Source organism: Rhinoraja longicauda, chromosome 9 (assembly GCF_053455715.1).
Source record: "Rhinoraja longicauda isolate Sanriku21f chromosome 9, sRhiLon1.1, whole genome shotgun sequence".
NCBI lineage: Eukaryota > Metazoa > Chordata > Chondrichthyes > Rajiformes > Arhynchobatidae > Rhinoraja > Rhinoraja longicauda.
The window spans coordinates 6,978,188-6,991,151 of record NC_135961.1 but is presented as its reverse complement, the minus strand read 5'-3'; the positions used below and the strand labels follow the sequence as shown (position 1 = coordinate 6,991,151).

The 12,964-nt window shown below is 40.6% G+C and overlaps 1 protein-coding gene and 1 long non-coding RNA gene across 3 annotated transcripts in view; one reads left to right on the top strand and one right to left on the bottom strand.

Moving 5' to 3' along the window:
- LOC144596465 (uncharacterized) overlaps positions 1–5,329 on the top strand; it is a 28,543-nt gene extending 23,214 nt beyond the window's left edge. Inside the window, exons 2-3 of the long non-coding RNA XR_013547614.1 lie at positions 354–530; positions 5,257–5,329. This is a non-coding gene — a long non-coding RNA (uncharacterized LOC144596465). The remainder of the gene's footprint in view (positions 1–353; positions 531–5,256) is intronic.
- The window catches only part of LOC144596462 (protein transport protein Sec23B), a 42,671-nt gene that overhangs the window by 17,497 nt on the left and 12,210 nt on the right, over positions 1–12,964 (bottom strand). For both annotated transcript variants that reach the window (XM_078404748.1, XM_078404750.1), the window contains exons 6-10: positions 11,812–11,894; positions 6,594–6,738; positions 5,624–5,782; positions 3,378–3,493; positions 306–429 (exon numbers count right to left, since the gene is read on the bottom strand). In XM_078404748.1, the coding sequence (XP_078260874.1) occupies positions 306–429; positions 3,378–3,493; positions 5,624–5,782; positions 6,594–6,738; positions 11,812–11,894 (627 nt within the window). The remainder of the gene's footprint in view (positions 1–305; positions 430–3,377; positions 3,494–5,623; positions 5,783–6,593; positions 6,739–11,811; positions 11,895–12,964) is intronic.

The following is a 12,964-nucleotide window of genomic DNA, read 5'->3' as shown; positions in this document are numbered from 1 at the left end:
ACACCTCCTTCATAATGTTGACATCAGTGTTTCCTCCCCTGAACTGACTGGTATCCATGACCTTCTCCAGGGTAAATGGAGAGAAGCATTTATTTACGATCTTGTCCCCTCATGATGCAGGGAGTAGAAGATAGGGAATGGAAGTACGCAATAAAACAATAATTAAAAATATATATTTCAACTACAAGGAAACAATATTAAATGTTTTGTGAAACCAGAAACTTGGTGATAATGTCTACTCAGGTGATAGACAGTTAAGCCAGTACTATTTAAAATGCTCGCCCTGTATTAAGATATTTACTTACCTTAATCTCTAAATTGGCACCAAATGCCATTCTGAAATCTCCTTGCAGATCTTTGCTGAAAACCCTTTGGAATGTTTGCTTGAAGAGGGAAGTGTTGAACGAGTCTGCCATCACGATGTAACCTCTGGATGTAGAAAAATGGAAGCAGACTGTGAAGTTATTTCACTACAAATATCCATCCGTGTAAATTTTTTAATATTCAGTGAAGAAAAACAACTGTTTCAGGTACACATGCACACTGAACTTTTTTTTTCACATTTATCAAACAGAGTACTATGTTTTGCATATTCTATTATGCTGCTGCAAGAAAGAATTTCATTGTTCTATCTGGGTCACATGACAATAAAACACTCTTGACATTGAGGAATAGACACTAGTAGAAGCCAGTAATCAAACCTAGTGATGGAAATATCTTATGCAAACACTGCATTATACACCGATCAGCCAAAACATTATGACCACTGACAAGGTGAAGTGAATAACATTGATTATCTTGTTACAATGGCACCTGTCAAGGGGTGGGATATATTAGGCAGCAAGTGAACTGTCAGTTCTTGAAGTTGATGTGTTGGATGCAGGAGAAATGGGCAGGAGTAAAGACCCGAGCGACTTTGACAAGGGCCAAATTGTTACGGCCAGACGACTGGGTCAGATCATCTCTGAAACGCAAGGCTTGTGGGTTGTTCCCGGTCAGCAGTGGCGAGTACCTACCGACAGTGGTCCGAGGAGGGACAAACCACAAACCGGTTGCAGGGTGTTGGGCGCCCAAGGTTCATCGAAGCGCGGGGGCAGTGAAGGCTATCACGTCTGTCCGAACCGACAGAAGGTCTACCGTGACACAAGTCACAGAAAATTTTAATGGTGGTCACGGGAGGAATGTGTCACAATACACAGCGCATCGCACCCTGCTGCGTATGGGGCTGCACACGGAGGACCAACAGCATATTGGGCAGGTGGTCATAATGTTTTGGCTCATCAGGTCATAATGTTTTTGCTGATCGGTGTATATAACATCTGCTTAACTAAATGGGAACCGAGGTTTGAATATGCATAGTAGATTGTGGATTGACAGTGTTCTGAAATTATTCAGTTTCCATCAAGCTCAACAAAATGAAAATTAAGCAGTTTCTCTAATTGTCACGAGCTTTGCCTTACAAATTATACACCCAGCTGGCAAGGTGAAAAGGGTCCCGACCCAAAATGTCACCTATCCACGATCTCCAGAGATGCTGCCTGAGCTGCAAAGTTACACTAGCACTTTGTGTCTTTTTTTGTAAAGCAGCATCTGCAGTTCCTTGCTTCTCCCTACTTTCTTGTTTTCTTTCCTACTGGATTGAGTCAATGCATGAAATTAAGCAGACATTAACAAATGCACAGAGGAATGGGCTCTTCAACAGTTCTTCAATTTCTGGAATCACAACAGTGGAGAAAGGATATGTGTCTCCAGTATTTCCAAGTGTCCCATAATAAAGTAATCTGAACATTCTGAACTAAGCTTCCAAGGGGGCAGGCCACAAAACAAAATGCCCAATTTGACATTCTGTTCCAACGAAACATCTTGGCATATACTATGAACTTATCTGCCCACCCCACCAAAAAAGTCAACTGACCTGGTGATAAATGTCATCAACCTGAAACATTAACTGTTGTTTGGCTCCCACAGATCCGTCTGGCTCACCGAGTGCCTCCAGCATTTTTTAACATTTCAATTGACCTGGCACAGATTTTTCAAAGGAGCTGTTTTCGTATGAGTCTTCCTGTGGCTGGCTATGGGTTTTGTCTGGCTTTTCTTGATAAATGCATTGAAAGATGTCCTCTGTGTCATTAGATTCACATCTGGTGTACAATGACTGGAGTACAAGATAAGGGAATAAAACGTTTGCCTAACAACCAAGATATCATTAGCTGAAGCAGTGTAAGAGATTGAGGAAATTCAAGTGTAGTTTTGTCAAGTGCAATGTAGAATCCACAATTTTCCAAAGGGGCTTACAAATAAACCTTCCCAAAACCAGCCTGTTTAATATAGACCATGCACAAAGATGAAAATAATGAGATGACTATTTCTGCAATTAATTTTCATTTGTAGCCAGTGGAGAAAGCTATTCACTTTGAATTACCTTCATAGTGCTTAGTCATTAGTAGTCATTTCACAAGTTAAAATTTTAAGTAATTTTTAAGTTACTCATGAAATCAACCAATGAAACCAGTAAATCATTCAGTCGAAACATAGGACACTGAAGGCGCTGGAATCTAGGAGAAAAAAAACAATCTGCTGGAGGAACTCAGTAGGTTGAGCAGCATCTGTGGAGGCAGGAAGATAGTCAGCTCTAGAGATGCTGCTCAACCCACCGAGATCCTCCGGCAGTTTGTTTCTTGAAATGACTGCTGATTTTCTTTATAAGTCATTTACAGCACAGGTGGAGGATGAGACAAGCAAAATAAAATGGAGTATTTCTGCACGAACTCATTACTTAAATCACAGTAGGTTACTATTATCAAGACAAAAAGATATTCATATGCAAGATTTAAAAAAAAGCTCTGTTCCATTACACTGAGCTGGTTCAGTGGTTTTGACATGACTAATCGAATGCCTCTTAGCATATACTTAACCTCACCATGACTATCTGCAGTCAGTTTTTTAACCCCACTAGAAAAGGAAAGACTCAATAGCATTTGCCTCAGATTGCAATAAAACAAATTAAAATGTTAGCATTGATGTGGTCAATGCTACCACCCAGTGGCCACAACTAGGAAGTGCATTATTTAATCGCAAAGTTTGGTATGCAAAATCTTCGAAGCAAATGCAATCAAAGCTTTGAGGATTAATAGAATAAAACAAAAATTTCCACTTGTATATCACAGCATTTCTATTCTAAATATTTTCCAACAATAGACTGAAGTGCAAGCTTTGCAGATTAGTGTCATGCACCACTGGAAAATATACCCTTTTCAATGGAATGAGAAAAAGTAGCACAATATACTTTTCTGTACAAAGCATGCCAAACTTTTTTCAGTTAAATTGGAGGCATTCATTAGACCTCATACTGCTTGCTTTCTTTGGAAAACACATACCCAGACAGGTTGCAACAGCACTTCAACTCCAAAAGTCCAGTCTGATCCAGAGAACAAGCATAGATATCAATGCAATGTCCATTTACTGCTGCACGGTTCGCTAGAGCCTCATAGTGCTGTAGGAAGCAAATTATAAGATTTTAAACATGTAACAGAAGAAATATTGTCCCAATAAAGGTACAAAAGGAAGAACAACCCCACTCATGTTAATTTGAGGAAGGACAATCCTTGTTATTGAGGCAGTGCAGCGTAGGTTCACGAGGTTAATCCCCGGGATGGCAAGACTGTCATATGAGGAAAGATTGGAAAGACTGGGCTTGTATTCACTGGAGTTCAGGACGAGAGGGGATCTTATAGAGACGTATAAAATTATAAAATTACTGGACAAGCTAGATGCAGGAAAGATGTTCCCAATGTTGGGGGAGTCCAGAACCAAGGGCCACAGTCTAAGAATAGAGGGAGGCCATTTAAAACTGAGATGAGAAAAAGGTTTTTCACCCAGAGAGTTGTGAATTTGTGGAATTCTCTGCCACAGAAGACAGTAGAGGCCAATTCACTGGATGAATTTAAAAGAGAGTTGGATTGAGCTCTAGGGGCTAGTGGAATCAGGGATATGGGGAGAAGGCAGGCATGGGTTACTGATTGTGGATGAACGGCCATGATCACAATGAATGGCGGTGCTGGCTCGAAGGGCCAAATGGCCTCCTCCTGCACCTAGTTGCTATGTTTCTATGTTGCCAGCAGTGAAAAGGCAGATTTGCAAAGCAATAAGTGAAAGAATGAAGATAACTTCTGTAACCCTTTACTACACCTCAGGATATCACAGATTAATTTGTTATTAAGGTATCGTGTTTGTGAGGTCAAATGCGATAGCCCATTTGTGCATTGCAGGTTTCCAAAAAGAGGGGGTGGATATGGTAGCATTATAGTTTAGCAACTGGGCTTGTATCCATTGGATACCCCCTATCATTACCCCCTATTGAAATAATGCTGTGGAATATTGTTTTCACATGGGGAGCTTGGCATCTGTCTACAGTATATTCTTAGTTACTACAGTTTGCCTTGAACCCACGTGCTTCTTGCTTGAAGCTTTGAATCATCTGAGCTTTGCATGATTTGGGAATGATGTGATTACATGTGTTATCATTTCAAAGAACCACCTAAAAGGCTGGTTAACTTAGACACCTGGAAAAGCAGGAATATCCATCAGTCGTAAGGAGGTTATATTTTTCCTAGGAGGCTTTGTCACTGTCCTTAAACCATTCCCAGTGTCTTCCTGGTAATCCCTTGTAGTGATGGAGGTCAGAGTAGAGCATGTATTGGTCGTCCAGTGTTGGGCATGTGGCCAACAAAGCCTGCCCGTGGGAAGAAGCTGAATGTGAGGAGAGCTTTAATGCTGATGAAGCTGGACCCGGATAAGGCACCGACATTAGCGCCCATCCTGCCAATGGGACTGAGACAGTCTACATCTTTTATAGAATTAGATAGGAATTTGGAATGCTACATGAAGGAAACATTTGAAGAGCAATGGGGATGGGACTAATTTATAGTTCCTCTGAGAGCTGGCATCGGCACAATGGATCTTTGTGTTGCACCATGCTGTAATTGCCAAGTAATCCTAGAAATAAATATTTTTTTGCCAAACCCAATTGTTCCCACATTTTTCTATTTCCAAACAAGGTAATAAAGATAAGAGCGTGGCACTACATCAATTATCTCTGTAAAAGAAAAAGAAAACAATCTAAAGATACATATAGCTAAATGGGTTAATAGGAATGACTAAAATGAACCAAGGCAGGAGAATGAATTTGTGCACTAAATGTGCAACTACAGATCATTTAGTAACAGATTCATATTTTTGTTGTGTATGTTGAAACAGATAATAATGAAGAAGGGTCTTGACCCGAAACGTCGCCATTCATTCTCTCCTGAGATGCTGCCTGACCTGCTGAGTTACTCCAGCATTTTGTGAATAAATACCTTCGATTTGTACCAGCATTTGCAGTTATTTTCTTACACTAATGTTCATGTGCAATCAGTTCATTTAAACAACCATGTAAATGAGAATAAATTACTCTTAAAATGAGTAGATTCTTGCACTAAATGAAAGGCACTTGGGGAATATACCATATCATTCACTTGCCCAAATCGCAGATATTTTATATCAGAAACTGTACGTAATAATACTTGGTCTTCATTATACTCACTGCAATGCCAAAAACTTGCGTTTATAAAAGACGACTAACCTTGGTTGCTTTCTTCAGAAACCGTGCGTTGTCCTTTTCTATATCATGCCAGGAACGAATCGGTGTTTTTAGCTCATCGCCCACCACCATGCCCGGTCCCTGGGTTGGTGGCCCTCCAGTGAACAACATTATTCTTGCTCCAGTATTTGGAAAACTGCCCTGTGGCAAAGAATCCAAAATCAATACCCTATGTCACCCAAAAAGAAAATTGTGTACTGTGCAAGTCCAAGGGTATTCATCCTCAAAGCACTTTTGTCATAAAATAATTTGAAACAAGAGGACTACAATGGCAAAGAGCATGGTTTTGAAAAAAAAGACATGCACATAAACACACTTCTCCCAATAACATCTCTAACGTTATACAACAGACTTTTATATGGCACCTTGCCAAAGTAAATCAATATTTTCTATTAAAATCTCAGAATTCTGAAGAATACCCACTGGATAATCCATAGGTTGTAAGATTTCTATTGAGCACACTTCCAACCAAAAGCATAAATCTCAGAAAATGCTTAGAGATAGGACAGTTATTTTCCATTCCATCATTCTATAAAAGATATATTAATAACACAGGGCAAGGCACTCATTAAAAAATATTTAGCATGTCATTAATATGGCCAATGTCCTGATTCACTGAAAGCTGTCTGCATTTAAGGAATTCTCAATTCTCTTTAGAAGCTCGTGCTGTATCTTTCTTCCAAACTCCCACCACAAATAATTGCCAGTTGAATGAGGAAAGCTCAGGATGGTGTGTGTTGATGTTTTTCCTTCATAAAGGAGATAATCACACTGCCACATCTCCTGACAAGTATCTTTATATATTTATATGTTCCTTCTAATTGATAAATAAAAGTAATCCAACACGATCTTGCGTATGTTCCTGACAGGGGATCAGGCAATAGGCCAAGAGAAGCTTCTGATGTCAAAGTCCCCCAGAAGTGCCCAAAACCACAGACATTCAGTTCAATACCTCGAGCAAACCGACAGCAATGGAAAGAGCCACACCAGTTGAACGCAAAGGTCGTTTCCCCTGAGGTACTGGCCACGGATCCCTCTGAAGTTCTCCAAGTAGATCAGTCAAATTCATATCAATTTTATGAACCGGCTGCAAGAACCTTAATGAAAAACAGCACATCATCTTACTATGTAAACTGGAATATTCATAAGAGTAAAGTATCACAGTCATGCCATTCAACTCTTTAAGTAATGCAGGAATTGGTGGACAAAGATTCAGCTCAGAGGTGTTGTACCTTATTGTTTTCCATGTGAAGGCAACTGAACTTGTAAATAGAGAATGTGCATCCAATGACGTGTTTGATATAATTGGAAATACCTCCCTTGTCCAGACTCATCAATCTGATAATGAAAACGAAGGATGGAAGAAGCTCATCAGCACTCTGCATTAATTAATAATTTGAGTGCAAGGTGACATGAAGGGAATACTGTATCCTGGAATAAATGTGAACAAGTCTAATCAGAATTAAATGGAGCCACTTTACGAATCTTTGAGATAATCCGAGAATGAAGTATGAACTGTAGTACACAATTAAAAGGTAGATGAGACGGACAGACTCACTGGGAACACAATAGCAAGAAGTAAGATTGATAAAAGATGGCTCATACCAGAATGGACAACAAACAGCAGGTTATCATTTGAATTCTAACAAATAATTACAAAATGATCAAATCATAATAGGCAACAAAAGAAAATGGGAGCTATAGGAGCCTCAGGGACCCTCAGGCATGCCCTGCCATGTAATGCAACAAGGGCTGATCTGTTCTGGGGTTCAACTCCTCTTGCCAATTACAAATAGCCCTCAAATCCCTGATCTTGCAAATATATAACTGAATTGAATTGAATTGAATTTATTGGCCAAGTATGTACACATACAAGGAATGTGCCTTGGTGCTCCGTTTGCAAATAACAACACGAACATACAGTAAACAATTAAGAATAAAGCATAAAACATCCGGCTGTATATATATGATATGATATGATTAAGAATAAAACATTATAGTTTAAACATGTGAATGAAATAAACCAGAGCAAAAAGAGACTGCAGACTTTTGGTTATTGAGTAGAGCTATTACTCGTGGAAAAAAGCTGTTTTTATGTCTGGCTGTGGCAGCTTTGACAGTCCGGAGTCGCCTTCCAGAGGGAAGTGCTTCAAAGAGTTTGAATAACTACCTCTTCTTGACATATCGCCAGTGACCTAGCTACGACAACCCTCCAACATAGAGAATTCTAGAGAAATACCACCCACAAGAAGAAACTACGCACCTTGGTTTGAAATAAACCTTATGCTGTAACTAGGGGCCACATCCTAGTCTCTCTCTGTGGTGGAAACATCCAAATATCTAACCTAAACACAATGCTGGGGGAACTCAGCAGGACAGACAGCACAGGTGGAGGGAATGGACAGATGATGTTTCTTCAGACTGACCCAGACACGCTACTGCAAGCACGTGTACTTCCTCAGCACTTGACGGCGCCACCATCTTGTTCCACGTGGCTTCCAGTTCTACTGCCAGGTCTCCCATTTTAGGCACACCAAGGATCTAAGTTATCTACGTTTGTACTGGAGCCTACCAGGGAGAAGGCAATTCTGCATCTAGTGTTGTGCAATGAACCGGATTTGATAAGGGAACTCAAGGTAAAAGAACCATTAGGAGGCAGTGATCATAATATGATAAGTTTTAATCTACAAATGAGAGGGAGAAGGGAAAATCGCAAGTGTCAGTATTGGAGTTGAGCAAGCGAGACTATGGAGGCATGAGAGAGGAGCTGGCCTGTTGACTGGAAGGAGACCCTAGCAGGGAAGACAGTGGAACAACAATGGCAGGTATTTCTGGGAATAATACAGAAGGTGCAGGATCAGTTCATTCCAAAGAGGAAGAAAGATTCTAAGGGGAGTAAGAGGTGACCGTGGCTGACAAGGGAAGTCAAGGACAGTATAAAAATAAAAGAGAAGAAGTATAATATAGCAAAGATGAGTGGGAAGCCAGAGGATTGGGACTTTTAAAGAGCAACAGAAGGTAACTAAAAAGGCAATCCGGGGAGAAAAGATGAGGTACCAAAGAATATAAAGCAAAGAATATAAAGGAGGATAGTAAAAGCTTATTTAGGTATGTGAAGAGGAAAAAAAATAGTTAAGACAAATGTGGGTCCCTTGAAGACAGAAGCAGGTGAATTTATTATGGGGAACAAGGAAATGGTAGACGAGTTGAACAGGTACTTTGGATCTGTCTTCACTAAGGAAAACAATCTCCCAGAGGTCCTAGGGTAATGGAGGAACTGAAGGAAATTCACATTAGGCAGGAAATGGTATTGGGTAGACTGATGGGACTGAAGGCTGATAAATCCCCAGGGCCTGATGGTCTGCATCCCATTAAGGAAGTGGCTCGAGAAATCGTGGGCGCATTGGTGATCATTTTCCAATGTTCTATAAATTCAGGATCAGTTCCTGTGGATTGGAAGGTAGCTAATGTTATCCCACTTTTTAAGAAAGGAGGGAGAGAGAAAATGGGAAATTATAGACCAGTTAGCCTGACATCAGTGGTGGGGAAGATGCTGGAGTCAATTATAAAAGAAGAAATTGCGGAGCATTTGGATAGCAGTAATAGAATCGTTCCGAGTCAGCATGGATTTACAAAGGGGAAATCATGCTTGACTAATCTTCTGGAATTTTTTGAGGATGTAACTGGGAAAATGGACAAGGGAGACCCAGTGGATGTAGTGTACCTGGACTTTCAGAAAGCCTTTGATAAGGTCCCACATAGGAGATTAGTGGGCGAGATTAGAGCACATGGTATTGGGGGTAGGGTACTGACATGGATAGAAAATTGGTTGGCAGACAGGAACCAAAGAGTAGGGATTAACGGGTCCCTTTCAGAATGGCAGGCAGTGACTAGTGGGCTACCGCAAGGCTCGGTGCTGGGACCACAGCTATGTACAATATACATTAATGACTTAGATGAAGAGATTAAAAGTAACATTAGCAAATTTGCAGATGACAAAGCTGGGTGGCAGTGTGAACTGTGAGGAGGATGCTATGAGGATGCAGGGTGACTTGGACAAGTTGTGCGAGTGGGCAGATGCATGGCAGATGCAGTTTAATGTGGATAAATGTGAGGTTATCCACTTTGAATGGTAAGAACAGGAAGGCAGATTATTATCTGAATGGTGTCAAGTTAGGAAATGGGGAAGTACAAAGAGATCTGGGTGTCCTTGTTCATCCGTCACCTAAAGTTAGCATGCAGGTACAGCAGGCAGTGAAGAAAGCTAATGGCATGTTGGCCTTTCTGACAAGAGGAGTTGAGTATAGGAGCAAAGAGGTCCTTCTGCAGTTGTACAGGGCCCTAGTGAGACCGCACCTAGAGTACTGTGTGCAGTTTTGGTCTCCAAATTTGAGGAAGGACATTCTTGCTATTGAGGGAGTGCAGCGAAGGTTCACTAGGTTAATTCCCAGAATGGCGGTATGTTGAAAGACTGGAGCGACTAGGCTTGTATACACTTGAATTTAGAAGGATGAGAGGGGATCTTATTGAAACATATAAGATTATTAAGGGATTGGACACGTTAGAGGCAGGAAACATGTTCCCAATGTTGGGGGAGTCCAGAACCAGGGGCCACCGTTTAAGAATAAGGGGCAGGCCATTTAGAACAGAGATGAGGAAAAACCTTTTCACTCAGAGTTGTAAATCTGCGGAATTCTCTGCCTCAGAAGGCAGTGGAGGCCAATTCTCTGGATGCTTTCATGAGAGAGCTGGATAGAGCTCTAAATGATAGCGGAGCAGGGGGTATGGGGAGAGGGCAGGAACGGGGTACTGATTGTGAATGATCCGCCATGATCACATTGAATGGCGGTGCTGGCTCGAAGGGCAGAATGGCCTGCTCTTGCACCTATTGTCTATTATCTACCGCTTCTTGCGAAAGTTCTCACTCCATGCAAGAACACTGAAGACGTGACCTGACCCGAATGTCATCCATTCTCTCCACAGGTGCTGACTGAGCTGCTGAACTCCTCCAGCACTTTGAGCACTAGGCAAGTGAATTTCTTCTAAATCAGCTTCAATGCTCATGTACCCTTTCTTAAATAAGGGAGCTAATAATGTACACATACTTAAAGCACGTTCTCACCAACGCAGTGTACAATTCTTTTCTAGATGTAAACGCCAATCCCCTTGCAATAAAAGCCAATATGCCACTTGCCCCTTTTAACTGCTTGCTGCAGCTGCCAGCTAACTTTGTGATACATACACAATAACACGCAGATGTCTCTGTACTCCACTGGCTGACAATCTCTCCTTTTAGATGTGAATCTACTTACTGAAGTACAGTCCTTGCAATTTTCTACATTAAATTCCATTTGCCTGCCAAGATTTCACCCACTTATTCAATCTGTTGGAGAGTACAAATATCCTCATTGCAAAATGACCTTCCACCTATTTTATGTCATCAGAAAACCTGACCATATACTCTGCCCCTTCTTGTAAGTCATTGATATAGATAGTAAACAATTGAAAGACATGAACTCATTCTTGGGGCACTTCAATCGTTACATCTTTCCACCTGAAAAAGGCATGTTTATTCAAACTGTCTTTTGTGTGATAGCTAATCTTCAATCCATGTCCACACACATCCTCCAATATTGTGAGCTCTTATCTTGCATAACAGATTTTTACGTAGCCTATAAAATATCTACACCACATCCATGGGCCCCCTCTGTCAACTCTACGTGTTACATCCTTGAAGGACTCCAGCAAATTAGTCAAACATGATTCTCTTTTCATAATTCATGTTTACTTGGTTTGATTCCATTCAACACCTCTAAATGCCAAGGTAATTCTTTTTAATAACAACCATGGACGATAAGCTTACCGGTCTATTCTGCTTTTACCTCCCTTCATGCTTGAAGAACGGAATCACATTTACAGTTCTCCAAATGGTTCGCCACTCCCCTTAAAATGTTTATGTGCAGCCCATTGGGTCTTGGTGACTTGTCCACCTTTATTTCCATTAGTTTTTCCAAAAGCTTTTTCCTTGTAGTTTGCAATCGGCTTATTGTTGCATTTGTTTAAGAAAATGGTAAATTGTAAAAAATTTATATGAAGTATATCTGGAAATCTAACTTCTTTTATATTATAGATATTTCCCTCTAAATAATTGCTAACTGCAGATATAATACCTGCTCGATAAACCAGGGTACTCTTGTGGCTGAGGGGCGCTTGCTTGAACTCCTGCTGGTGGCTTTGCAAGTCCCAGCATATCCTGTGTGAAAAGGGCAAAAGGAGAAATGAACATACATTTTAATGCATGAAATGAACCAAGCTCCTTTAAAAGTGGTTTGATTTCAATGACACAATACGCCAGAGGTCTTCTTTTCCCTTCCACTGCTCTCATATTCTTAAAAAATTAATTATACTAAATAATAAATAAATTCATCTTTAGCAAGAAATAAGTATGATTTTGAATAATTCAGTTTTATATCTTCTCATATGCAAGAATAATTACATTCTAAAAGTTGATCTTGCTTCAAGTTTCTTTACAACAAATGTTAGGTAGCCGAATTAACCCTCTAATTCATTCACCGCATAATTATCATGTTTTTGCACACTGAATTTAACAATAACTTTTAAAACAAAAATGATTTTGAAAAGCGCATTTTCCTCTTTTTAGATTTATCAACTTACTTTTAAAATGGAACACACAAGTCCATCATCAGCACAGCCCTTTCCTCCATCAAAAGCATCTATATGATTCAGTCCTGAACTACTATCTGCCTCATTGAAGACCCTCGGACCACCTTTGATCAGACTTTACAGGCCCTATCTTGCACTAAATGTTATTCACGTTATTCCCTTTATCATGTATCTGTGCACTGTGAATGGCTCGATTGTAATTAGGCCTTGGTGAGACCGCACCTGGAGTATTGTGTACAGTTTTGGTCTCCTAATCTGAGGAAAGACATTCTAGCCTTAGAGGGAGTACAGAGAAGGTTCACCAGATTGATCCCTGGGATGGCAGGACTTTCATATAAAGAAAGACTGGATAGACTAGGCTTATACTCGCTGGAATTTAGAAGACTGAGGGGGGATCTTATAGAAACATATAAAATTCTTAAGGGGTTGGAGAGGCTAGATGCGGGAAGATTGTTCCCGATGTTGGGGAAGTCCAGAACCAGGGGTCACAGCTTAAGGATAAGGGGGAAGTCTTTTAGGACCGAGATGAGAAAACATTTCTTCACACAGAGTGGTGAGTCTGTGGAATTCTCTGCCACAGAAGGTAGTGGAGGCCAGGTCATTGGCTATATTTAAGAGGGAGTTAGATGTGGCCCTTGT